Source organism: Poecile atricapillus, chromosome 2 (assembly GCF_030490865.1).
Source record: "Poecile atricapillus isolate bPoeAtr1 chromosome 2, bPoeAtr1.hap1, whole genome shotgun sequence".
Taxonomy (NCBI): Eukaryota; Metazoa; Chordata; class Aves; order Passeriformes; family Paridae; genus Poecile; species Poecile atricapillus.
The window spans coordinates 25,675,725-25,699,974 of NC_081250.1; the positions used below are offsets into that span (position 1 = coordinate 25,675,725).

Genomic DNA, 24,250 nt, shown 5'->3' on the forward strand with positions numbered 1-24,250 from the left:
ACTACAACATGTCTTAGGAAGAGCAAATGCAGCTTTGAGGATAAGTTAACTTTCTTCACCAGGACAGATTGTTTGAGTGAAAAAATCCCTGAACATATTTAGTTCTTCTACTGTATCATTTTATAATGTCCTACCACAGCACAGTAAACCATGCAGCTTACCTAACATGGCAAGCTGCTTATGATTTCATGAATTTTCCTTATTTTCCTAAATTTTTATGTATTTTACTTAAATAAAACCTTTCCATAGGTGACACGATCTTGATTAAGATCTCTAGGATGCTTGAAGGACCTTTGGGATAGGAGTAAATCTGTATAAATGTATCCATGTAATGTTTAGTTGTGGTAAAATACCATCCCATAGGCAATGTCTATATTGCTAGGTTTGTGATGCAGACATGTTCCTGTGTTCAGGAGCATAACAGCCATATACCAACTCTGTCTGACAGCAAAATTCAGTGCTCATCACCAGGCTGTGGCAGAGGAGTCACAGAAGATACAAATAGGTGCCTGTTGTGGGTAACTGCTGGCAGTCCTGTGGCACATCACAGTGTGCATCACAAGGTGACTCAAGACACAAACCCAGGGCTCCAGTGGAAAGGCAGCTGATCCCTACTGTCATAGGACAAATCCCACCCTGGAGTGTTTCTTAAGCAAAAAATCGTTCTAAATGCTCAGCTGTGAAACACATCCAGTCAGAAAAGCATGAGAACAGAGCAGAAAATTTGTATCATGAATCTTGAAGAAACCAGAAGAGTACTATTGCTCTATGCAATTATAAACATAATAGCTCCTTTTTGGAAAAGAAGGACAAAAAATCATGTTTCTCTTATTTTTATATTACCCTACTGATACATTAGGTTCTATTCAGACCCTCTATAGCTTAAGTGAAATTACTATATAATAGTCAGTGATAAATGACTCAAATAATCTGTTTTCCCCTTGTGAGCAGAAATAGTCCCCATAACCATTTCCCTCTCTTGATTGTACTAGAGGCCCTGGACAAGCAATCATTCCTTTCCCCTGAGTACACACATACCACAGCAGCCCTGATCTCTGGTGGCAGATTTTGTGGCCTAGGTCATGAACCTAAAGTTCAAAAACAGTCACTGCCCACCACCTCTCCCTTTGCTCAGGAAGTTTACCTTTCTTTGCTCAGTGTTATGAGCTCTCTTTCTTGAGCTCTCTTCAGGTTCACTGTTCATGCATCATCTTCCTGTTTATCCGAAACAAAAATAGCTTAATTTCTTTTTTCTGTTGTTTTTTGACTGCTTCTGTCCTAATCTCTACTTTACTTCTGTGGAAAGTCATACTTAAATAATGGTCTAAAAATATGGTCTAAAAAGGTACAAAAGAGATAAAGTGGCTTTAATGTAGAAGCAATAATGATGGTGAAATTAGTCTAGCCCTTGGCAAATGTGTTTAATGTTTTTAAAAGAAAAGACTTTTTGTCATCTGTTGTTTGTTTTCCTTGTTGTACACTTGACCATGTGTGTAGACTTTGGCTGTATGTTAATAAAAGAATTATAGCTAATAAAAGAATTGTAATCAAAACAATCTGCCAGACACAAACCTTTACTTTCAAAAGTTAGTATAAAAATACAGTTTTATTCAGAAAGCAAATGCTGTCATCTTCCATTTTTCTTAAGGAAAACATCAAGGGAAAAGTATAAAAAGTGTAGAAAACCACTAATAGTTAATGAAATACTTGAGAACATATGAAAAACAGAATAAATAATTTGTCCTGAGGTAATAGACCTCAGATCTTTGAGTAATATTTTTAACTTTGATGTGTCCAAACATATTTAACATGTTTCTCATTATTTGCTGCACAAAACTTGGGATAAGCTACTCCAGAGAGATGTGAGCACTTTATATGCACAAGCTATCTGCATTCTAAGATGGGGAGGAAAACATCTACCACTCCAGCTTTCACTTGGAGTATGTTTATTCAACATTCTGCCTTAGAGTAGATATCTTTATTCTGACATAAACTTTGTATCATTCTAATATTATCAGTGAAGTATTTTCCCTGCTGCAATGGAAGTACCAGTGTATCCATCAGCTCTACTAAGCACAGTATTACCTTTCAGTCTATTTTCACTAACCAGAGCTTTATGTGAAGGTCGATGCCGGTGCCTTCATCCTTCTTTTCCAAAGCTAAGAATAAATCACTGAGCAATATGCATTGCCTTTAATGTACTGTGCAGTAGGTGTACACCAGTTATGGTAGATCCATATGTAATCCACTTCCCAAATTGGTTAAAATGAGCAGCATCTTTCCTGTTGTTTTAAAAGACCGTAGCAATTCTCTTGAGCTCTTTGGAGGAGTGGTTTAGATCTTACTTTCAAGGAAGAACAAGCAGCTGATGAGAAGATTAACTTGAAGGTGGGCAGGATAGGAGTGTTCCACACTTTCTACTGACTAACCCCAGGTGGTCTGACTGTGCATTGGATGTCTGCACTCTGTTTTCAAGCATTTTCTTGTTTCTGGTGTTGGTCAGGAGAAGTAGGAACCTGAATTTCATCCCTTGAAGTTCTCTAGTAAGCAGCTAAAACTCAAGCACTGTAGTCCTTATGTTTTTATGTGTCTAAATCAATAGTAGTAGTAGTAGTAGTAGTAGTAGTAGTAGTAGTAGTAGTAATAATAATAATAATAATAATAATAATAATAATATTTTTAAAAATGTTGTTGTTGTTATTAATTGCATATGAAAATACAGGAAGCCTTCTGCATTTTGGAACACATGTTAGGCATGTGATACACTTCTACTATTTGGACAAACACTATGCCAGCTGAAGTAAATTTTACTAAATAGCCATTCCTCCTTCACATTCATGGCCACAGACAGGCAGTGTTGCTGTGCACAGCACAGCCAGTGCCACCAGCTCTGTGTGCAGCTGTGGATACAGAACGCCAAGTGAACTTGCAAGTTGGCATGTTACGTGGGAGCCAGCACAGCTGCAAATTTGCTCATCACTTCTGTCTGAATTCATTATTCTGGATGTCCTGGGTAAATCAACTGTCTAGGAAACTGTTCAGGGCACACTTTTATGATCAATGCAAACTACCAAAACTATTTGTGTACACACAGTATAATGCATCTGTGAGGGCAATGGCATGGCGGGAGAGCGTGGGTCTTCATGGCCACTCTGAGATAAGTCCTCGTGCATCTCTTGATTAATTAAAATATGACAGTTTTGCCTTAAATGGAGACTGGTATGAACCTAGATGAGAACCATAACTTACTGCTGCAAGTGAGCAGAAAGACAAGGGATTCAGCAGAGTGCAGGAATTCAGCCCTTTTTCGAGCAGGGCTGGATAGTATGCAGAAGCAGGCTTTATACTTGGGAATGACACAGTCTGCTGCATCATTCCTTGAAGGGAATGAAAGTTTGTTTTCTAGCCAAGTAATGACCCAGTGATGTTTTCTTGTAGGCATTCCTAAAAGATTTTATTTTCTCACCCTCCTAATTTGACTACTTATTTTATACCTCAGACTTACCAAGAATTTTCTTAAGACTGCCTGAATTGTTAACTGGACAGCAATCAGGCAGACGAGTATCTCACTTCAGATGACTGCAAGCCCAAGTAGAAATGAGGACTCTCCCAAAGGCATGGGTGCTTCTCAGTTAACACATCATTCACTGGTCTTCACTAACAAGAGGAAGAACAAGAGGGAGCAAAATCATAGTGGTGGGTGAGATGTGAATGAATGAATGAATGAATGAATGAATGAATGAATGAATGAATGAAAAGGGGGACAAGGAAGAGGGCTCTCACAGAGCCCTGACTTTCACAGCACCACAGGGCACAGCAGGCAGGGCCCAAACGCTCTACAGGGAATCAATCCTCTTTCCTTAGACTAACCCAAGGTTTTGTGATGCTCATGCTCTGTCCTCTAGCTCTTCGCAAAGAGCCCTCAAGTCTTTCATCATGCACATCAAAAGGAATAGTAAAAAAACAGATGCAAATTATCTAAGCATGAATCCCACCATGTCAAGGACTTTGCATCAAGCAGTGGGGGCTATGGGGTGAGAGAAAGCTTCTTTAATTTCCTTGGGCATGGAGGTGGTCCCCCAAGACTTGCTGTGAGGAGCTGTCCCTCCCTCTTACCTGCTGACAATGGTGGGGTGCAGCCCTTGTTAAAGCATTTGCGTCAGATGTGACAAGGTTTTAAAATTGCTCAGAAGTCAGCGTGGGGTGAGTGGGAAAGGATGACAGCAACAAGCAGGTAAAATATCCTCACATGTGATCTGATGAAAAAGTCTTGAGTTTCTGTAGCATCCACCAGCAATTCTGTCACCTTCCTCCTCAGGACACATGTTTGAATTCCAGTATGAATAGTCCTTCTTTGCCTAGGCAGCTAGTTCTGTTAAACTTCTGTGTAATAAATAATCCCTATAAATTCATTTCCCATTTTTTGTTATCTTTCCAGCTGAAGGATTTGTCAGGAAGTAACCTACTTTAAAATAAAGTTGTCACAGACATCAGTTTAGAGCTTGACAGTTTTTAAAAATATATCACAAAATTCAATATCGGAAGACAAGACAGCCAGGCCATAGAAAGATTTTTTACTTCAAGTGATTATCAAAGCAGCAAATTTGTCTTGCTATTTTCTCCTTTTCTCTACCCCTTTTTTTTTTCTTTTTTATCTGAACTCCTTATGTCTCCCACTGACTTTGTGCTCAAACAATTTTTTTTTCTTTTCTTTTGTCTCATCGTACATAATATTACATCCAACACAAAATTTCTGGGTGTCTGTTTCCAAAAATGCCAGTGTGCTTTTACAAGTTGTTGCACAGGGCCTCATATACATATTAAGGAATTAGAATGATGTCTCCTAAAAACTGTGAACTAAACACAAAGGAGAAAATTCATAAGTGATATTTTTGAGGACTTCAAAGACTCCTGGAGATATTGAAAATTTCCATTGAAGATATGTGAGGAAAAAGAGATACACTGAGATGCAACAAGTGCAAATATTGAAGTTAGTATTATGTGTTTGTAAAAGTTGTTTTACGTAACTACTAAAAACCTGGTAGTTGTAGTAATATTAGAATTAATTTAAATTCTGCCAAAACTGTGCCCTTTTATCCTGCTGATTTCTGAATCTGTTTTTCAAATGTACTGAGTTACTGCGAAAACTATTAATATTCAATGAAGGTATAGTCATATAAATTATCCAGTTTCTAAAACAGCATAGAAAAGAGGATGATTCATCAGTGTTTGATCTCAAGTTAAGAAAGTGTTTCAATTAATCAGAAATCACAGCAGCCATGAGCAGCTATTCCTTTTTTGCCGTTGCAATGAGCACTGAGATGCTGTGGGGAATTGGCAGAAGGAGCCAGTGTAAAACGTGCCTCATGATCCCTGCAGGAGAAGGTCTGGAAGCTGGGGTGAGAGGCAAGGCTACCCAGGCCTGTGCCCAGCCACTGAGGGCTGCTGTTGCACAGGGATCAAAAGAGTGGATGGGACAGTGATGTGTCCATGGCTTTCCCAGACAACCATGCAGCGCTGTTGTGTATTCCCATGGCTTGAGACTGGGGCTCACTTCCTTGGCTATCACTCCAACCTGGCCATCGTCCTCCCACACCACTGGCCACAGCAGGAGCCAGCCAGAGGTCAGTGCAATGAGGACAGCTTCTGGCAGCAGGAGCAGATAGAAGATACTTGGGTGTTGAAAACAGGCCAAGGACCTGGCTTTGATGATCCATCTGCAAAATTTACTGAGGCTGAGGTCAGCCTATAAGAAAAGATTGTCCTTCCTACAGAGAAGTTTACAGAAGGTGTGCTGAGCCCAGATTATAAGCCAGGGTTTTGCTTTCACCTGTTGATGAAGTAAGCCTAAATCCTCCCTTATTCTCACAGCTCAATACCTATGAGGTAGTTTACAAATAAGCTTGGACAACTGAAGCAAGAATCCTTACAGAGTGAGCTTCAGACTCAGAGGTTTTGGTTTGAAACAATTACTTCCCTTGCAGATGGTTGACTCTAACAATATTAGGTTGAAGGGATAACCTTCTCTGCAATTCATGTTGTAGGTTTACATTCAGTATTTTAATGCCCTGATATTTATTTCCATTTTGTCCCACATCCCAGCTTCATGTCAAATGTAGTGTGGACAAAAGTGAGTCTCAGATCAGGATAAAGGAAGCTCACCCTAGGTAAGATGTGATGATACTAGTGGATGGGTGGGATGGAGAGCAGTGATGGGAGTGTAAAAGTTGATGAGGACAAGAAGAGTGGGGAAATCTGTTAGCTTTTCAAAGTGAGAATTAAAGACCAACATTGCATTTTCAGCTCACAGCAGATGATTCAGTAATGCCCAGGAAAGGGCATTCCCATGGCATGCAAATCTCACTGTTCCCCTACTTGCCCGCCTGTGAGCACAACATAATGGAACCTAGAATGTTTTATTTCACAGACAGAAGAATAAGAACTAATTCTTTATAGATGGAGAGGGGGGAAGAGAGAGAGAGGGAGAGAGAGAGAGAGAGAGAGAGATGCATATATGGTAATTACCACATATGCCTCATATGCATTTATATGTACGAGCATATGTTCTGAAAATATAAACCTTCATTAAAGGCAAAATCAAACATAAAAAATTTGTAATGTAAGATTTAAAATACAAGAAAGGTGAAAGATTAATTCAATAGTCTGTCCACACTTAATTAGAAAATAGGATACTATGCTGAGTTCTGCTAATTTTTCCAATTCCACTTGGATGCATTGCCAATGAATAATCTTACAGTGGCAAAATAAATCACTGTGTTACAAAGAGCCCTCATCTGTAATCGAAATCATTCTATTTACCCTGGAGACACACACCTATGAAAAATTTAGGAGGTCATCAATCACTTGGCCAATGGTCTCTCTTTCCAATCTTTATAAAGTTGTATCTTTGGATAGGAACATTTCCAGCCTTCTTGTAAATACTGAAATCAGAGCTGAGGTCTGGTATATATACAGAGAGGATCACTGTGTTCAGGTAGACTGCACCTCATCCCTAATTTTTGAAGTTACATAAAATAACTCTCCTGGGGCTGTCCCTGTTATTTGAATAATAACAATAAAATATTTACCCTGGTAAAGTTATTAAAAGAGATATCAATATACACATGAATTAGGCTCTAGGTTTAAATTTAAAGTATGCATTTGTATAGCACAAGACCACTAGAGAGCAATGATAGATGCATTCATTTCTTGCGCAGTTCTCTGAAATTGTGCATACTCAAAAAATTCAAGTCTGTATTCTGCACAAAGTCTTACATGGGCACATGTAATTTGCTATTTTTTTGCCTTTTTTTTGCTATTTGTAATTTGCCATCACACATTAACTGTTTGTTAACAGTATAAGAATCACTAGGTAACAGTGTGGCAGCCAATGTAACATCATTTAATGGTCAGACTTTACTGGAAACCAAAGCATCATCATAAAATTCAAATAAACATTTCACAAGGATCATCACACAAGAGGTATCACATTAAGCCTACTGAAAACACAATTCTCTGAGGTGTGTTTCACAGGCAATTGCTTCCCAAATAGTTTTCCATTAGTGTTGAGATTCAAGCCACAAGTGCCTTTAGTCCAGTTCCTAATCCTTACTAAGGAAATGTCTGGGTAAGGACTCTGAAGACAGCCTTCCCTGCCACTTTCACAGGAAATGTCAACCCTTATTTGGGTCATTTGGATCTAATGATCTTTTGACTCATGACCAAAATCTTCACGGTTGTTAGAAACCACATGGTCTAACTGTAACAGAAGGATGGGGTCTCTGCCCTGAGCATGGGTAGAGAAGGAATATTCACCAGACAACCTGTACCTGCCTTTCAGCTCACATATTTATTCACAAGGTTATTCATAGCCTTGCTATGAATAACCAAAACTGCTAATATCATATCTGAGGCAGTTTTATAGCTATGAGAACCTTGTGAATAAATACATTAAACGGGAAGTTTTGTTTGTGCTCAAAGGGCACTTTACCATGCTCTAGTACATCCTTAGGATAGGGACTGAAGACAGGAGCTTCAGCTTGTTTCCTTGTTTGAGCCTTCACATGTCCTTTTCACATGAAAAAAATTAACTCAGAAAATCTTCCTAGGAATCAGCTTTGCTTATTAGCTGGGAAGTCTTCTCACTTTCTGAAAAGTTCATAGTGCAATGTCTGGCTATTGCAGGTCAAAGAAAGATTAAACAGTCAATTTATTTTAAAATTGAGGAAGAGTGAGCTTGATCTATTAATCAGTTTTTCACTTCCACCCAAACTATTAGGTAAGTCTGAGATAAAGTACTTTAATTCATTAAAGTCTCTGAAGACTGGAAAGAACCCCTTTTTAATTTTTCTTCTCTTGCTCTCTCAAAAAATAAAAGCCCTCTAATTTCATAGGTCAAGTTATGATTACATCCATTTTGGTAAAATGTTGAATTAAAGAATTAGAACAGATAGGATATTTCAGTTAAAATTTGTGCTTTCCATGGACTCATAAGCAATAGAAATTGACTTCAAAGGAAGCTGGGAGTTCTCATGATTTCTGAGAGCTTTGAGAATTTGCAGGATTGGCAAGCCTGGTTTGATATATCTGATCAGTGCTCTATTATCACTATAGTAAACAGAAACAAAATAATAAACAAAACCACAAGAACAGTATTTTTTTTCAAGATACTTCCAAGTTCACACATCAAAGGGAATGCTGCAAAGCTGCAGCTTGAAAATCTGATGGTTTGGGTTTCTGGAGTTGATAAACATTGTAGTTTCTGCCAGCTTGTTGATAGTCAGAATGAGGAGCATTCTCACCATCCACACTCAAGGTCTCAACAGAGGTGCCCACTGCAGGTGATTGGGCTGCATGAAGTCCCTTCTCCAAATCACTCTTTCTCAACCACACTCAAGTAGCCCATGTTGACCAGACTGACCCTTAGCTCACTGGGGCACAGTCTTCCTTATTTAAGTGCAATCTTATAGACAAAGCATAGACGTCCTCAGAACCTGGAAGTGTCTCATGCCTGATTGTGTTCTGGGTAGTGCCTTGGGTTCTGAGGAGAATTTCTCTCATTAACAGGGGAGGCCTGACATTAATCATGCCTTTATTTTGAGAAGTTTCTGAGTCTCCTTTGGATCCACAACTATATGCCAATGAACAGTCCTTGGAGAGGAGGTTTACCGCTGCAATCTAAATGGTAGCATCCTGGAGCAAGCAGAGGGGTGGCACTAAGGAGTCCCCAAGCACCCCGTTCTTTATTAAAAGAAACATTGCTAATTTCCACTAAACTCTGTCCAGACTGCCTGTTTTAGACTTACAGTGTGGGAACTGAGGGACCACCAAGATTAACTGAGATGCTTCATGCAGTTGACCTTGGAGAAATAAGATAGGGTAACCATGAAAGAGATAATAACCTAAACAATCACCTGAGCCAAATGTCAGCAGCAGCGCAAAGCTGTCATGGGGGAGGGATGCCGGTAGGGATGTGCTGCTGGAGAGACTGGCCCAATACTCTTTCTAGTTCGCCTTTTGCAGCAGCCAGCCCCGCGGCACCCGCCCGGCCAGGCCCTCCTCAGCTTCCTGCATCCCTCACTTTTAGTGCCGGTGGGCTGGAGCTACCTGAGCAGCGGCACGGGGGAGACAGACCCGGGGGAAGGAACCGGCCCGGGCTCGGGAGGCTGCCCCTCTGCCGGGCCACCGGGGCTCCGTTCCTGCTTCCCTCCGGCCCCCGGGCCCTGCCCGCTGCTCTCCCTCCCTGCGGCGCCGCTCGCAGCGGAGAGCAGCTCTCCCTGCCCCGGGGGAGCTGGGCGGGGTGGCAGAGGCGAAAAGCGGCATCTGCACCCTTACATCCGCATCCCGCATCCCGCATTCCGCATCCATCCTCACTCCTCGTCCGCACCCGCGTCCGCCGCCTTCGCCGCGGACGGTGCGGGGCGGCCCCGAGGGCGCGGAGCTGCGGCGGGAGCAGAGCCGCCCCGCCCAGCACTGCACAGCACTGCACATCACTGCACCGCACTGCACGGCACTGCACAGCACTGCACCGCACAGCCCCCGGCAGAGCCGAGAGGCGACGCCGGAGCGGGGGGCGGGGGCTGCTCGCCGGGGCGGGGGCTGGCACGGGGCTGGGACGATAAAACCGAGGGTAATTGCATTTAGGCAAATGAGGCTGCCTCGGCCCTCCCCGTCTCCAGGTATATAAAGTGGGGAGCGCTCCCGCGGCCGGCCAATGCGCTCGGAGAGCAGCGCCCGCCCTCCCCGCTGCAGACGGTGCGTGCGCTGCGGGAGCCCGGCCGTGCCCGTGTGCGAGGGCTCCGCTTGTCCTGGGGCTGTGAGGGGCTGGCCCTGTGCACTTCTCTGTCCCGGTCTGTATGTGTGTGTGCCTTCTGCGGGGGTGCCTGTACGTGCTCGTGTGTCTGTTCGTGGGCGCCTCGGGATGTGCCAGTGTGTTTTTGTGCCTGTTCTTACGTGTCTGGATGTGCAAAGGAGTGAGTGTGCACTTCTGGACACACGTGTCTCTGTTGTCTGTGTGTGTGGACAGCTGCGGCCCTACGTGGATGTGAGCATTTAAGGTGCGAAGCTCTTTGTATGAGTTTGTCAGTGGATGGATGTGTACCTGGGTGCGTGTGTGAGGGGGACGCATCTGGCTGCGTGTGTGTATTTAGGAAGGTGTGAATCCTAGATGTGCATAGACGTGTGAGGGTGTGTTTGTCTTCCCCTGTGTGTGTGTGAGTGAAGGGGCGCCGCTGGCTGTGTGTCTGTGCGGGGCAGCACCCCGGGCTGTGTGCCGCTGTAGTGGGTGAGGGCTGTGTGTCTGTCCGGGGGCTCTGCAGCGCCCGGCCGGGGGTGCCGGTGTAACTCGGTGCGGGAGGGGCTGTACGTGTGAGGGAGTGTGTCCCCAGCTGTGCCCGGGGGCTCTGTGCCAGCGTGTGCGGGCTCCAACCTCTGCCCCCGCAGGACCCCGAGGCGGCGATGAGGCTCCCGCTGGCTTTCGCCGTGCTCCTCCTGGCCTCGTCGCAGGCGTTGGGCGAGGAGATGGGGGCCACCGACGACCTCAGCTACTGGTCCGACTGGTCCGACAGTGACCAGGCGAAGGTGAGCCCCCGGCCGGGGGAGCGAGGGGGTCGGAGCCGGGAGCTCCGTGCCTGGCGCTGGGACGGAATGGGGGGTCCGCACTGAGCTCTGCCCGCTGTCGCCCCGCAGGAGGAGCTGCCGCTGCCCCTGGAGCATTTCCTGCAGAGGATGGCCCGGAGACCCCGGCCCCAGCAGTTCTTCGGCCTCATGGGCAAGCGGGATGCCGGTGAGCGGGGCGGGGGGCTGGCTGCTGCTCACGCCTCTCCGCACGCCTCTTCTCCCAGTGCCTGCCCAAACCTTACACGGATATCGCTCGGGAATAATGCGTGACATCTGCTTCATAGGCTGCCGTGAGGGTACTTTGGGTTTAGGCTTTTTTGTTGGGTTGTTTCTTTTAAGTTTTATATGAGATAAACTCACTGATTGGAAAAGAGAGGGCTTTAAAGTCTTAAGTGTGCACCTGTTCCAGCACGTAAATCCCAGTAAGGGATAGCATGATAATTAGGTCAGCATGCATGCCACTGGATCACCAAAGTGTGAAAATTGGTTTAGTGTACAATTATTGTCACATTTTCTGCTTGTTTACTGAACCAAGAATTGATCTAGGAAATTTGAGCTAAACTAATCTAAATTGTGTGGATTAAGCTGAAACAAGTTTTTAGTCTCTTGAAGGAGAAATGCAGTTGTAAACCATCACTCTAATTTCCTTAGGTGGAATATGCGTAGGTTATTTTTTGTATTTGATTTTTCAAAGCATTGCAGTAGCATCATATGTATATGCCAATCCTTTTTTAACAATTCTTTTTGTCTTTCTTCTTTTTCCTTTCCTCTTCCAATCAGGATATGGCCAGATCTCTCACAAAAGTAAGTTAAAAAAATACAAATATTTTAAGTAATCATTAGAAGATATTCAAATAGAGAGCAGTGTATTTGACAGGATTATTTAGAAGGTGACTGGTTTCAGCTAGGGACTGGCAGCACTACTGGTGGAGAAATGATCTGTTGAAGAATTGAAACCTCCCCTTCAGTGCCACTGTGAGCCTATATCTCATTTGAGCTGCTGCAAGCTTTGAGATTTCAATCCATATTAATGTGCGGATGTTGCAGCTCTCCCTTATTTCCCAAGGGGGGATTTTGTAAGCCTTTCTCATTGGCAAGGCAGGCTTACTGCCAGACTCTGAGAGGAGCAATTAAGATGGCAAAATCTGGACAATTAGAATAACGAATTCCCAAGTCCCCAAGAATGCTTTCATGGGAGCGCCCATGTCCTCACATGCGAGGTATCTGTGCTCCCAGCATTGTCTGAGAACCAGACTCCCCCTCCCAGCAGGGGCTGACTGAGGATGAGCTGCCATATGAAGAGCCATATCTTGCCCCATTAACAAGTGTGCCTTGCTCTGATTCTGTCTAACATCAAGCAGAAGATGTCAGCACTGGGGTATTAAGTTGCTCCGCACAGTGGTAGTTTTTTTTTCTGAAATTATTTCATGACGTCTAAAGAGAAACTGGAAGATTTTTTTTAAGTAAAAAATGATCTTTTATTCTGTGAAACCTCCTCTGCCCACAGAGGCCAGCAACTGTCCCAGTGTTCTATTATCCAAAAAATGCTTTCTCTAGGATTATGTATTGGAAGATCAGAGAGTCTGATACAAAGCTCATGCCAAATTACCTGGTGACTAAAGTAAAAAATTATACTTTTCTGAAACTGTTTCAATGTATTTCAACATGTATTTGAATTAATACATGTGAGGTCTGAATATCTTGCTTTTTGTATGAATTCACCAAGAAAAATTCTTTCCAAAGACAGACTTCTATGTTTGTCTCAAAAGCCAGTTTAGATAAAGAAGAACAGTTCATTTTCATTCCTTATCTGAAACTACAGCTACTACTATAACCTGATACGTACTGTAGGCCTAAACTTGGAGTAATTTATCCTTTACAGTTCCAGTGTCTTGGGGATTACTAATGGGACAGGAAGGTAATACCTGAAATTATAAATATTCCAAAAATAGAGCCAGACTGTCTAGCTCAGACATGTCCAGACACAGAGTCCCATTGGCTTCTTCTCCAGTAAGGCTTCCACCTGACCTGTGAGAGAGAATTTTCTTCCACATTACAGAAATAAAACAACAGGTAGAAGAGGTGCATCACACAGATGCAGGCTATACCAAGACACTGCCTTCTTGTGCATTTGCTCAGATCAGTAGGAATTGTACTGAGAGAGAAATAAGATTTATTAGTGTTAGTGACCATTGTTTTTCCATTATACTTAAAAAACCCCAAAAACCTAAAGCCAAAGTTCTGTCTAAGCTAATGAGAAGATGTCCACTAACTGGCCTGTGCCTTGGTCTATCCTGTTTAGTCTGATTAGTCGGACTGCTGTTTGTTCTCTGTTGTCTGAGAATTATGTGAACAACTGGACAGTAATAGAAACAGTTTCAGACCCTGTCTTCTTTCCTTACAAAACCTGTTATTTTAAAACCCTGCCTAGTTAAAATGTATTAAAACACCCCTAAATATATTTTTTCAGGGCATAAAACAGACTCCTTTGTTGGACTTATGGGCAAAAGATCTTTAAATTCTGGTATGTATTTGACTAAATCCGATGCTTGGTGATATACAGCCTCTTCATTCCGTTGCCTTTTTGTTCTCTCCCAGCGGATGGAAGAAGCAGTTTTTATGTAGTGTAGATCCAGGGTTCTCTGAAAAAGAATCAGGATTTTCTTTGTTACCCAAGATTTTTCTGAGTTCACTTCAATGTTTGAAGTGACCAGGCTGGTCTGAGCTGTAGGAAAGCTCAGGTAGAATTCCCCAGAGCACCTTCATTACTGCCCTGTCCTTGCAAGTTCTGATAGTCCCCTAAGTGCTAATAAAAGAAAAAACCCTAAATTTTACTGACATATCATTAAAAATTCGGAGGCTGAAAACGCAAGGTCTAAACCCAGACCTCATCAGGTAAAGGGATATCTTCTCTGCAGATCTTTATTCCTAATACTTGGAGTAGAAGGTGAAAGAACAGAACTTTGCCATTAACGTCACTTCATTCTGCAGATCAGGCTGTTAAACATTCACAGCCTCTTTCAGCTTTTGACTTCACCTAAAGCATTTTAAACTCTGAATGAATACTGTGAATTTATTTTCCCATAGCATCCATAGGGCAGAATTCTCCTCTCCCCTCATATGCAGAACCCCTGTGGGAAACTAGAGACTCCCCATAGCTCCACCTCCCTTCCCCATGCTATAGGGCCATACTGAGGAAATCCCTCACTGTGAGCCTTAAAGTATCAGATGATTCCCCAGGATGAGAATTAAAAAAAATAAAAAAACTGATATGCATTTCATGTCTCTGAAATAGTTCTCACTGTTTTGTTAAATGGATGATAAAAGTTAAATTACTAGCTGACACCTTTGTATTATGTGGATACATGCTGTGAACTATATTCTGCAATTATGGTTGTCAGTAACTTTTATTTTCAATTAAACCCCCTTCAAGACTAGTAATATTGCTCTCTGCATTATTTTGCAAATTGCTACATATCATGAATAATTTTGTACAATTTTCTGTGGTGGCAATAGCTATTAAATGCATAATACCTGTAAATATATCTGCTATCACAAAAGTAAATAGCTTGTAAGTAATAAATTTGGTTTGGTTTCCACTGGGATTACATTTACATTAATATGAGAATGTAAAATACAGAAAATGTGTTTAAAAAATGCAAAGATTTTATTGCTCTAATTTCAAAATTGCTGGTATAGTCAGGATACTGTTATGTGGTATTTCTAACAAAAGGGAATCATGATGTTTTACTCTGTTGGGCTATGTAACACCTGTCTGACAGTTAAAACTAGAATTCACAGCTTTTCTGCCGGATTCCTTGAGGGGAAAATGCTAAGAAGTTTTTTTCTGCTCCACTAGAGAAGATAGGTCCTAAGGACTGTGTAATTAAAGCAAGATCCAGAACAGTAAGTGTTAGGACTACCCACACTTCTCCCTTTTGGAAGATATCTCACTGGGCAGGACCTTTACCCCATGCTGTGGTTTTCTTCTGCAAAAGCCCCTGAGCTCCCTGGTAATGGGCAGGAGTTGATGCTGTCCCTCTGGGTGCGAGCATGTTGCTGAGTTACAGTCTTAGGTGCCAAAGCAGGGTAATGGGATTCTGGTGTCTCAGTCCCTGGTTAGGGAACAGCCTTGCTCAAGAAGGGCTCATTGGATTTCACTCTCATTTTAAATGAGCAAGAAAGACAAATCTAACACTACTAAACATAAAATATGTTACTTAAGACTGTTTAAGCCTGCAGCTTGTCAGCATGGTAGTCTGAGTACAGTTGAGGAGCTTGGCTCCTCAGTGTACAGTGAAATTATCCCTGTGCGCAGGGCTTGTGGACAGGGAGAGTTTCAAAGAGCTGACTGCACAGGAATGAAGGTGGATATGTCTGTGCAGAAACCCTCTACCACAAATTGTCCTGAATGTTTAGATCCCATCAGTTAGATTAATTACTGGGAGGTAAAAGGGCTCTGACTTTAAGGTGCTTCAAGCAGCTCAGTGGACTAGAGGTGGAAAATGCTTCTCAGACCTCCAGCCTTCTGGAGGACAGTGTAGTCGGGGAGGTAAAACCAAATCAAAGCAGCTCAGGGACGGGCCAGGAGCCCTGGTCTCTGTTCCAAACACACCTCTGGTGGCTGGTGGTGCCAGCTGGCTGCAGGTCTGACACTTCTCCTGCTTGCTGGTGTTTATGCAAGGCTGTACCTTGTGCTTCAGTCTGCTTCGTCTTTTGCAGGGTCCTCCGAAGGGAGCATAGCACAGAATTACGAACGGAGGCGTAAATGAGACATCCCCGTGCGTTATTTATTAAACTTCATTTGTTCTAATGGCCAATGCAGTGTAATATAAACTAACCACTGTATGAAATAATTATTTATTTAATAACTGAAGGGGTTTGGTTTTTTGAGTTGTACATTTAATAAAAATATTATTTTTCATATTGTGGCAGTGACACATGTTGTATAGGTGTGCTGTGGTTCTGAAAGGACCAGCGACCCTGGTGATGTCTCACAACAAAGCACATTGTTTGATATGACCTGTAAAGTTATGTTTACTAAACAAGCAAGTATGCTTTGGTTCATTGAAATCAAGTCTATCAGCTTCACAGCTAGTGCAGAACAGAAATGATGTTCCGTCTAGTGCCTCAATTTGTTTTCATGGTTTATAATGTACTGTAATTTCTGTATCAAAAAATATATTTGTATCATTGCAGCATGTTTTATGTTCTGTGATTATGTATCAATATATTTTGAAAGGGGGGATGGGTAATGTTTGAATGGAAATCCAAGGTCTTCATTTCATAGTCTGGAATTTTATGATAGTAACATTTTAAATAAAAACTACTCTGGGGCTTTTGCAACATACCTCCTTTGGTGATAGTGATGGAGTTATTTCCCATGTTGGTCTGGAATGAGATTTGGATCCAAGCAACAGTGGTCTGAGACTGGAAAGAAATATCAAATTATTTTCTTTCTTGCAGGGAGGCTGTGAGCCTCCTCATGTGTGTTTGGTGAATGCTTGAGGGATTTTCTACTGGAGATAGGAGTTCCTGGGATTGCTCCAGGTCACACAAGGTGCCATCCCTTCCAAGCCTGATGGGACTCATGAAGCATGTTGACTGAATGGAAAGAGCATGATGTATCCCCCAGCTCCAAGGGGAATAATTTGCTGTGGAATTAATCCAATATTGTAGGTTTATTATTTGAAAGCCAAGCTCTTAATAAATTCTATCCCTCGGTTTCACAATAAAAGCACCTGTGAGCATGAATCCATGCAATATAAAAGAAAAAAAAATGTGACTGTAATTATCTTTTTAATTAAAATATCTGATTGCTATGTATCCAGGATAGTCCTGAAATGCTACATCCATCTCACCAGATGCCAAGGCAGCTGGAATTCTATCTTGTTTCCCCCTGCTATGAGCTATACTTCTCTGATGCTATGATGCACACTTTCATTGCAGATGAATCGCCAATAAAAGCAGTCAGTGCATACAAATTAAATTTAAAAATAAGTAATACAAAGGAATTCACTTCTTGTTGTTTTCCATTCTGGAAATGAACTCGTACACCTCCATTTTCAAGGTTACCTGAGGCATCATCAGGTAACTTCATCAACAAATCATCAACTTCCCCTCTGAGGAGCAGGGGGGTGCTGGACCTCACTCCTGCCAGGTTAGAAGCAGCACCTAAGCCTGCCCATGCTTAAAACAGATCCCACTTTCAGCTGGGTAGAAGCCAGATCTATCAAGGTCTACGTGGTGGGAAAAGTGAGGTGACATGTGGCAGGGACCACACTGATGCGAGACACTGTGGTTTTACTGGCACTTTGTCTTTCCAGAGCTAATTTTCAGACCAATAAACTTCTGTATGAGCTCCCACTGAGCTCAGTGAGGAGAAGCTGGCTGCTGGGCTAGCAGTATAGCAAAAGGACTTTGGAAATCATGTTGAATAATGCTTGGTGAAGGGTAGAAAAAAAGAAAAACTTTAAAATGCTGTTACCCTTGCCTGGAGGACCCTGGTGCTCACAGAGCTCACAGTCCATGTGTACTGAATTGTGACACACGGAGAGGAATGAAAGAGCCCCACTCCTGGCAGCCTGCACATCTCAAAAGCCTCCCTGCAGAAGAAACCACTGCAAAGCCCACAAGTGCACATGGGCTTTAAGTGTTTGAAAGACAGCACAGGTACTAAATAACAGTATCCATTAAACGGACAGGACTGAATTTTCTAGAGAAACATAGAATAGTTTGGGTTGGAAGGCAACTTTAGAGATCATCTAGTCTAACCCCCTGCCATGGACTGGTCTTTCACTAGACCAGTTTGCTCAGAGCTCCAACCAAACTGACACCGAACACTTCCAGGAATGGGGTATCCACAATTTCTCTGGGCAACATGTTGCTGAGTCTCACTACCCGCTTTGTAAAGAATTCCTTCCTTAAAACTAATTTAAGACTACCCTCTTTCAATTTAAATATCTGATCATCTTCTTCCCCATCCTCTGTAGCTGTTCCAACAAATCCATGTTCTTCCTGTGCTGGGGAGCCTGGAGCTGGATGTAGCACTCCAGGTGGGGTCTCATCAAAGCAGAATAGAAGGACAAAATCATTCTCTCTCCCTGCAACCTGCTCTGCTTTTGGTGCAGCCCAGGATGTGCTTGTCTTTCTGGGCTGTGAGCTAGGTCATGTTGAGCTGCTCATCTGCAAAGAACCCCAAGTCCTTTTCCTCAGGGTTGCTCCCAATCCATTCCCTACCCAGCCTGTATTTATTCTTGGGATTGTCCTGACCAAGGTGCGGGACCTTTCACTTGGCCTTGCTGAGCCTCATAAAATTCACTTAGGTTCACTACTCACACCTGTCAAAGTCCTTCTAGGTGGTATCCCTTCCTTCCAGTATGTCAGTGGCATTTCCACTACCCACTCTGGAAGGAAAGGCTGAGCCTCTGCCACCAAAATACTCTTCTTTTACATGTCAGTTTGTTGGGTGGTTTCAATCTGGCATTTGAAACAACTAGTTTCAATTTCTGGTGGCAAAATAATCTCAGATTTGTACTGATTTGGGCTTTGAACAGTAAATTTCAAATTGGCATTGATTTATATGTTTGTATAGACATATATTCCAAGCTAGAAATAAAGCAAACACACCAAATGGCATAGCCTGAAATGTTCCAACTGATTCTACCAACAATACATTAAAAACCCTTCATCCCATTTCAGCACTGGCAGGAAAAGAGAACCCTCCTCTCATTCCAGTGCTGGCAGGAATGGCTCAGCCAAGTCATGCCACACCAGGGCTGTGCCTGCCCAGCTGGACCTGGGCAGATGTGGAGGTGCATGAATTGCACACATCTGCAGGCACCCAGTCCAGCTGCCTGTTCCTGCCACAAATTCACTCCCAACATCTTCCCACGACAATATTTGGCCTCACAGGCATTCTGGGATCCTGGAGATGCAAAGAGGAATTATGTCTTTTATCTGCCTTTAGTCTTAAGCAATATAGTCTATAGACTACTGAGTACCTCAAAGGGAGTTTTAAATAGTTTCTGTGGTCTTTAATCTCCCTTTTAGGGCTTCATCAGCTTTTAAACACTTCTATGTGTTGGACAGCATTGCTTGCAGCCCCAGGCCATTTGTGCCTTGGGTTGCAGGGCAGTGCCCACTCTCCAGCTCCACTGCAGGCTTTGGAGCCTAAATCCCTCACTGTTTCCACCACAGCCAGCCACAACTGTGACACAGACTGAGCTCTTTTTGGTGGCAGCAGTCTGACATCCATCATGTTGCATAAGCTAATCAATAACACTGCAGCAAAGGCATCTGCCAGGAAAATGCAAGCAAGCTTTAAATAAAGCAATAAAAGTCTTTCTAGGAAATCAGCACAGAGAGTAAACCCAATGCTGATAATTGTCCCCACTCAGGATGCTGTAGGCAGTTTGACATCACAGCCCACTTCCAACACATTTAGCACCCTTTTTGCTTATTTTTTCCCCCAGAAATACATCAATCATCTGCATTGTGACATGTGGCTGCTCTTCTGGTAGGCACTGTCTCCCTTACACACAGACACTCCCCTTCACCCAGACAGGGATGTTGAACTCAAGCTCTCTCTCACAGGGCCTGTCTTGCCCAAGAGTGACTCAGAGGGCCAGCAGCTCTACCCATCATCTCCATCTCTCTGCTGTTGCATGGATGGCTGTCCATGATGGAGATGCAGCCAAACTTAACCTGGCAAGCAAAAGCCAGAGCCATTGCTCACAAACCCTGCCCATGAAATGGGGAGCTGGGAGGGGGGTCTGGCCCCCCCATACCTCACTTCACCTGGGGAGCTCAGGCTCTGCAGCACTTGCCTAATTCTGGTACCACAGGCAAGTCTTTGCTCTGCTCATGCCAGGAGACTGGTATTTTTCAGCATGGTCCTGACCAAAAGAAAAGGAAGGATCTGGAAATGTCTGGGCATGGGGATCTTGCAGGAACCCAGCCCCTAGCCATCATGAGCTAGAGCAGAAAAACATCAAGAGGTTTTTTGAAAATTATTAAAATGAGTCTTTAAAATGCAGTTTATACAGAGTACACCAGTAACAGCTCCTTCAGATCTACCAACAGCCATTATTTAAATGCAAACTTTGTCCTTTAAACTATGTCTCCTAAATTATGGCTGGCTGCTTTATCATAAGAGATACCAAGCAAGTCCCAGTGCAAACTTTGGTAATGACCAAATTCTCTTTTGATGAGCCCAAGCTGTTCCCTCAGCCATAATGTTACACACTGCATTGACAAGCATCTCAGAGTGACAGGACAAGAACACACAGTGGCTCCTTCCCTGGAGTTGTACTGTGCCAGAATACAGCCACATGTCCTCATGTCTGCAGAAGAGCTCACTTTCCTTTATAGAAAATACTTGTTACTGAAAGAGAAGTGATTTTTTTAATTTTTGTTTTTGGTGTTACAAACAAACAAAACAAATGAAAAAGTGAACAAATATCATTGAACCTATATCCTTCAGGGAAGAAAAAAAGACTATCTGTGCATTATTCTTTTAATATTTTTGATAGAGACTGAAACATTCGTGAGCTGGACAGACTGTGTGAAATTCATTATGATATTCATAAAAAATTATCTCTGTGCCATTCCTGATTGATATCTGATTTCTGTCAGAATAAACCAGCTCAGAAACTCCTTTTTAAAGAGAGGTATACAGAGCATGTGCAAAAAGCATCACCTCTTGTTTTCTACCTGCATCTCCAAATTAAACAATGTTACCACTTACTGCATATGGGAGAAATTAAATGTGAACAGACAGTTAGACAACAAAACACTTCATCTGTCATGGTGCTTCACGCTCTCCCAGAAGCCCAGCCCAGCAAGGTGAGATGTCCAGAAGTAATAACAGTGTCTGAGCTAGAAATGCAATGCACACCATGTGCCTAACCAACCACTTCTGCAGTGTGCTACCAAAGTGCAAAGAAACTTCACAAATTATAAAGAATAATGTTAAATGCTAAGAAAATATTTGTGGTGGGGGGAAGTGCCTTTTCAGTTTTTTTCCTATCTAAACCATTTCCTATGTTTTTATTTCAGCAGCATAGCTGTAAAAGAGTTAAAGGATACACCTGCACCAACATATCACAGAAGATTTTAGGTTGAAAAAGGCCCTTAAGATCATCAAATCAAACAAATGCAACAATGGAGACACCACCTGAAGGCATGAGAGAGTGGAACTGTGTTAACTACGTAGAGAACTGCATAAATCCATGCCTTATATTCTCAGTCAGAGCTGGAGTGCCTCAGCACCAATACATGTTAACACATTTTCAGCATTTTATTTTCATGAAATAGTTAGCATTGAAAACATCTAGCTGAGGAATAGAACACCCTTAATGACAGATATTCAATTTTGGCACATAGAAATGCTTTCATTTTCACTGTTACAACACTCAGACCACAATAGCCACATTGTGTTTCTGTGTACCAAAGCATTAAAATTCAAGCAACATGCTCTGGAAGCAAACCTTGCTTGGAGAAGATACACAATAATTAATGAAGGAATATATACATAAGGTGTAGTTATTCTAAGACTGCATTTAAAAAAAAAAATTATAGTTCAGTGAATTTTATAACAGTGAATTTCCACAATACCCAGAAGACATCACAGCTGGTTTGGGTGACTTCAGCATTTACAGCTTGGATTCCCACAGTGCTAACTCAGCCCTGGCAAACCCTGCACTGTGTGCGTGTCAGTGCACCACAAACCTCACCAAATTTGTTACATAGGCACAAGGCAGTGCTTCTGAGCAGTTTCTTGAAATGCAGCATGATGAATTTTGATGTCTGCAGATGGAAACCTGTTTTTCCACAGCACATCTTCCCCACACTTCCTTACCAGCCCAATTCCAGCTTGAGGAAACAATCAAACCTTCCTGTCCTGCCCTCCCCAGGCTGCCAAAGGAGTTCCAATTAGTGTCAATTGGGATAATAGCTCTATTTGCATTTTTAAGCTATTATTAGCAAGTTGTCAGTCAGCCAGTAATTTGTATCACCTTGGCAAAATGAGTATTTAAATATTTAAAAGAGAATGTTCCTTTCTACCACCCCCTTCCTTTTTGTGCTAAAATAATAATGGTTTTAATCAAAAGTAATTTGTATTAATATACATTTTGCCCCAGGTGTTAAAGGCAGTCTTCAAGAGCAGTGGTGATAGATGTTAAGTAATACAGTTTATTAATATAGACAATTACTCCTATCCTTGATAGTAGCAAAAAAATGGAGGCAGCTTTTGCAGCCAGAATAATCTGACTCTCATCTTTGTCTCTGCAAGATTATTATGGTTTAGGAATTGAGGTCAGTTCAAATAATTTTAAGTACCTAGTATTATAATTTTCTAAAGCACTATTTTGGACTCAATTACCCTATGTTCTTCTTGGTGAAAATTCATCAATTAAGCACCCTGTACCACAAAAAAAAAAAAAAAAAGTCAGAAGACCTCTCTCAGAACACATCTGGAGCAGAAAAAACACTGTGTGTGTTTCCACATTGCCATTACACCACCAGTGGTCACTGGGGGATGTTTTTTCCTGACAGGGCTAAAGTCTAGATGCTCAGGTGTACACAATGCATTTCTACTTTTAAAATAATACTTTTGAGAAAACAAGTACCTAAGCCTTTCTGAACGTGTACCTGGAAAACTTACCCTTGAGAGGTGGGCTCATGAAGTTCAAGCAGGCAAGGGCAAGGCCTCACACCTGGGTCAGAGCAATCCCAAATGTGAACACAGGCTGGGTGGAGGATGGATGGATTGAGAGCAGCTCCACGGGAAAGAACTTGGGGCACTGGTGGACAAGCATGAGCAGGCAGTGTATGCTCAGAGCCCAGAAAGCTGATGATTTCCTGGGCTGCACCAAAAGCAGTGTGGCCAGCAGAACATGGAGGGGATTCTCCCTCTCTGCTCTTCTCTGGTGAAACCCTGCCTGGACTGCTGCATCCAGCTCTGGGGCCCGCAGCATAGGAAGGATGTGGGGCAGTTGGAGCAAGCCTAGATGATGCCATGAAGATGATCAGAGGGCAGGAGCACTGCTCCATGACGACAGAGAGTGTTGGGGCTGTTCAACCTGGAAAAGAGAAGAGCTTACAGCACCTTCCAGTACCCAAGGGGAGCCTACAAGAAAGCTGGAGAGGGATGTTTTTCATGATATTTAGTGATAGAACAAGGGGAATGGCTTTAAACTGAAATACAGTAGATTTATATTAGATACAAGTAAGAAATTCTTTACTGTAAGGATGGTGAGACACTGGAACAGACTGTCCAGAGAAGCTGTGGATGTCCCATTCCTGGAAGTGTTCAAGGTCAGGTTGGATGGGACTTTCAGCAATCTGGTCTACTGAAAGGTATCCCTGCCAATGGCAGGGAGGTTGGAACTTGATGATCTCCAAGGTCCCTTCAAACCCAAATTTTTCTGTGATTCTAGCTTAATGTTCTCTTTGCATGACTATATGAAATCCTGTGATCCCTATACTAATCATGAAGGAAAAAGGAAAAACAAAAAACCTGAACAACTTCAGAGGTAAAATTAACATTGCTTATTCCCTAGTCTGGAATTGTCTGCCATCTTCCCTAGAACTGACGTTTTATACGTATTGTATCTCACATTACTGATTTTTAATATAACTTGTTTTGAATTATCTCTAAATTGAATATTGGATGCCCTCAATACTAATACAATTCAACTCTTAGCTGCTGCTTTACCTGCAGCACCAGTATGGGAAGCTCTGCACAACATCTTTTGAGCAAGATCAATTTGAAAGCATTTTATTTTATGCCTGGCTTTATTCTTATTCTAATCAAGTACTTATTAAATTCCACGAGGCTCACGCACAAATCCCAGTGACAGTCGTTTGTGAAGAAAGATATTAAAAGCAGAAAGAGAGCAGGAAGGAGAGCAGGATGGAGAGCATCTTCCCCAGGGATGAGGAGCTCGTTTGCACGGACGCGCTAACTAGCGGCTGCCATCTACCGGCTGGAAAAATAAATGTTTTTTAAAAGAATTAGGAAATCATCCCGGAAGCAACTTCCCGATCCGAATTTAAATTTTGACACTCTTTGTGTCATGCTGGGGAAAACGTGGCTGCCCGTTGGCTTCCCGGGACACAGAACAAG

At 42.6% G+C, this 24,250-nt stretch overlaps 1 protein-coding gene across 1 annotated transcript; it reads left to right on the plus strand.

Annotated features, from left to right (window-relative positions):
- The first annotated feature begins 10,299 nt into the window (after positions 1-10,299).
- Positions 10,300-16,466, plus strand: TAC1 (tachykinin precursor 1). The gene is made up of 6 exons (XM_058832566.1): positions 10,300-10,349; positions 10,942-11,079; positions 11,188-11,284; positions 11,899-11,922; positions 13,589-13,642; positions 15,841-16,466. The coding sequence occupies exons 2-6, from the start codon at positions 10,957-10,959 to the stop codon at positions 15,888-15,890; spliced, it is 348 nt and encodes a 115-aa protein (XP_058688549.1). The 5' UTR covers positions 10,300-10,349; positions 10,942-10,956; the 3' UTR covers positions 15,891-16,466.
- The last annotated feature ends 7,784 nt before the right edge of the window (positions 16,467-24,250 follow it).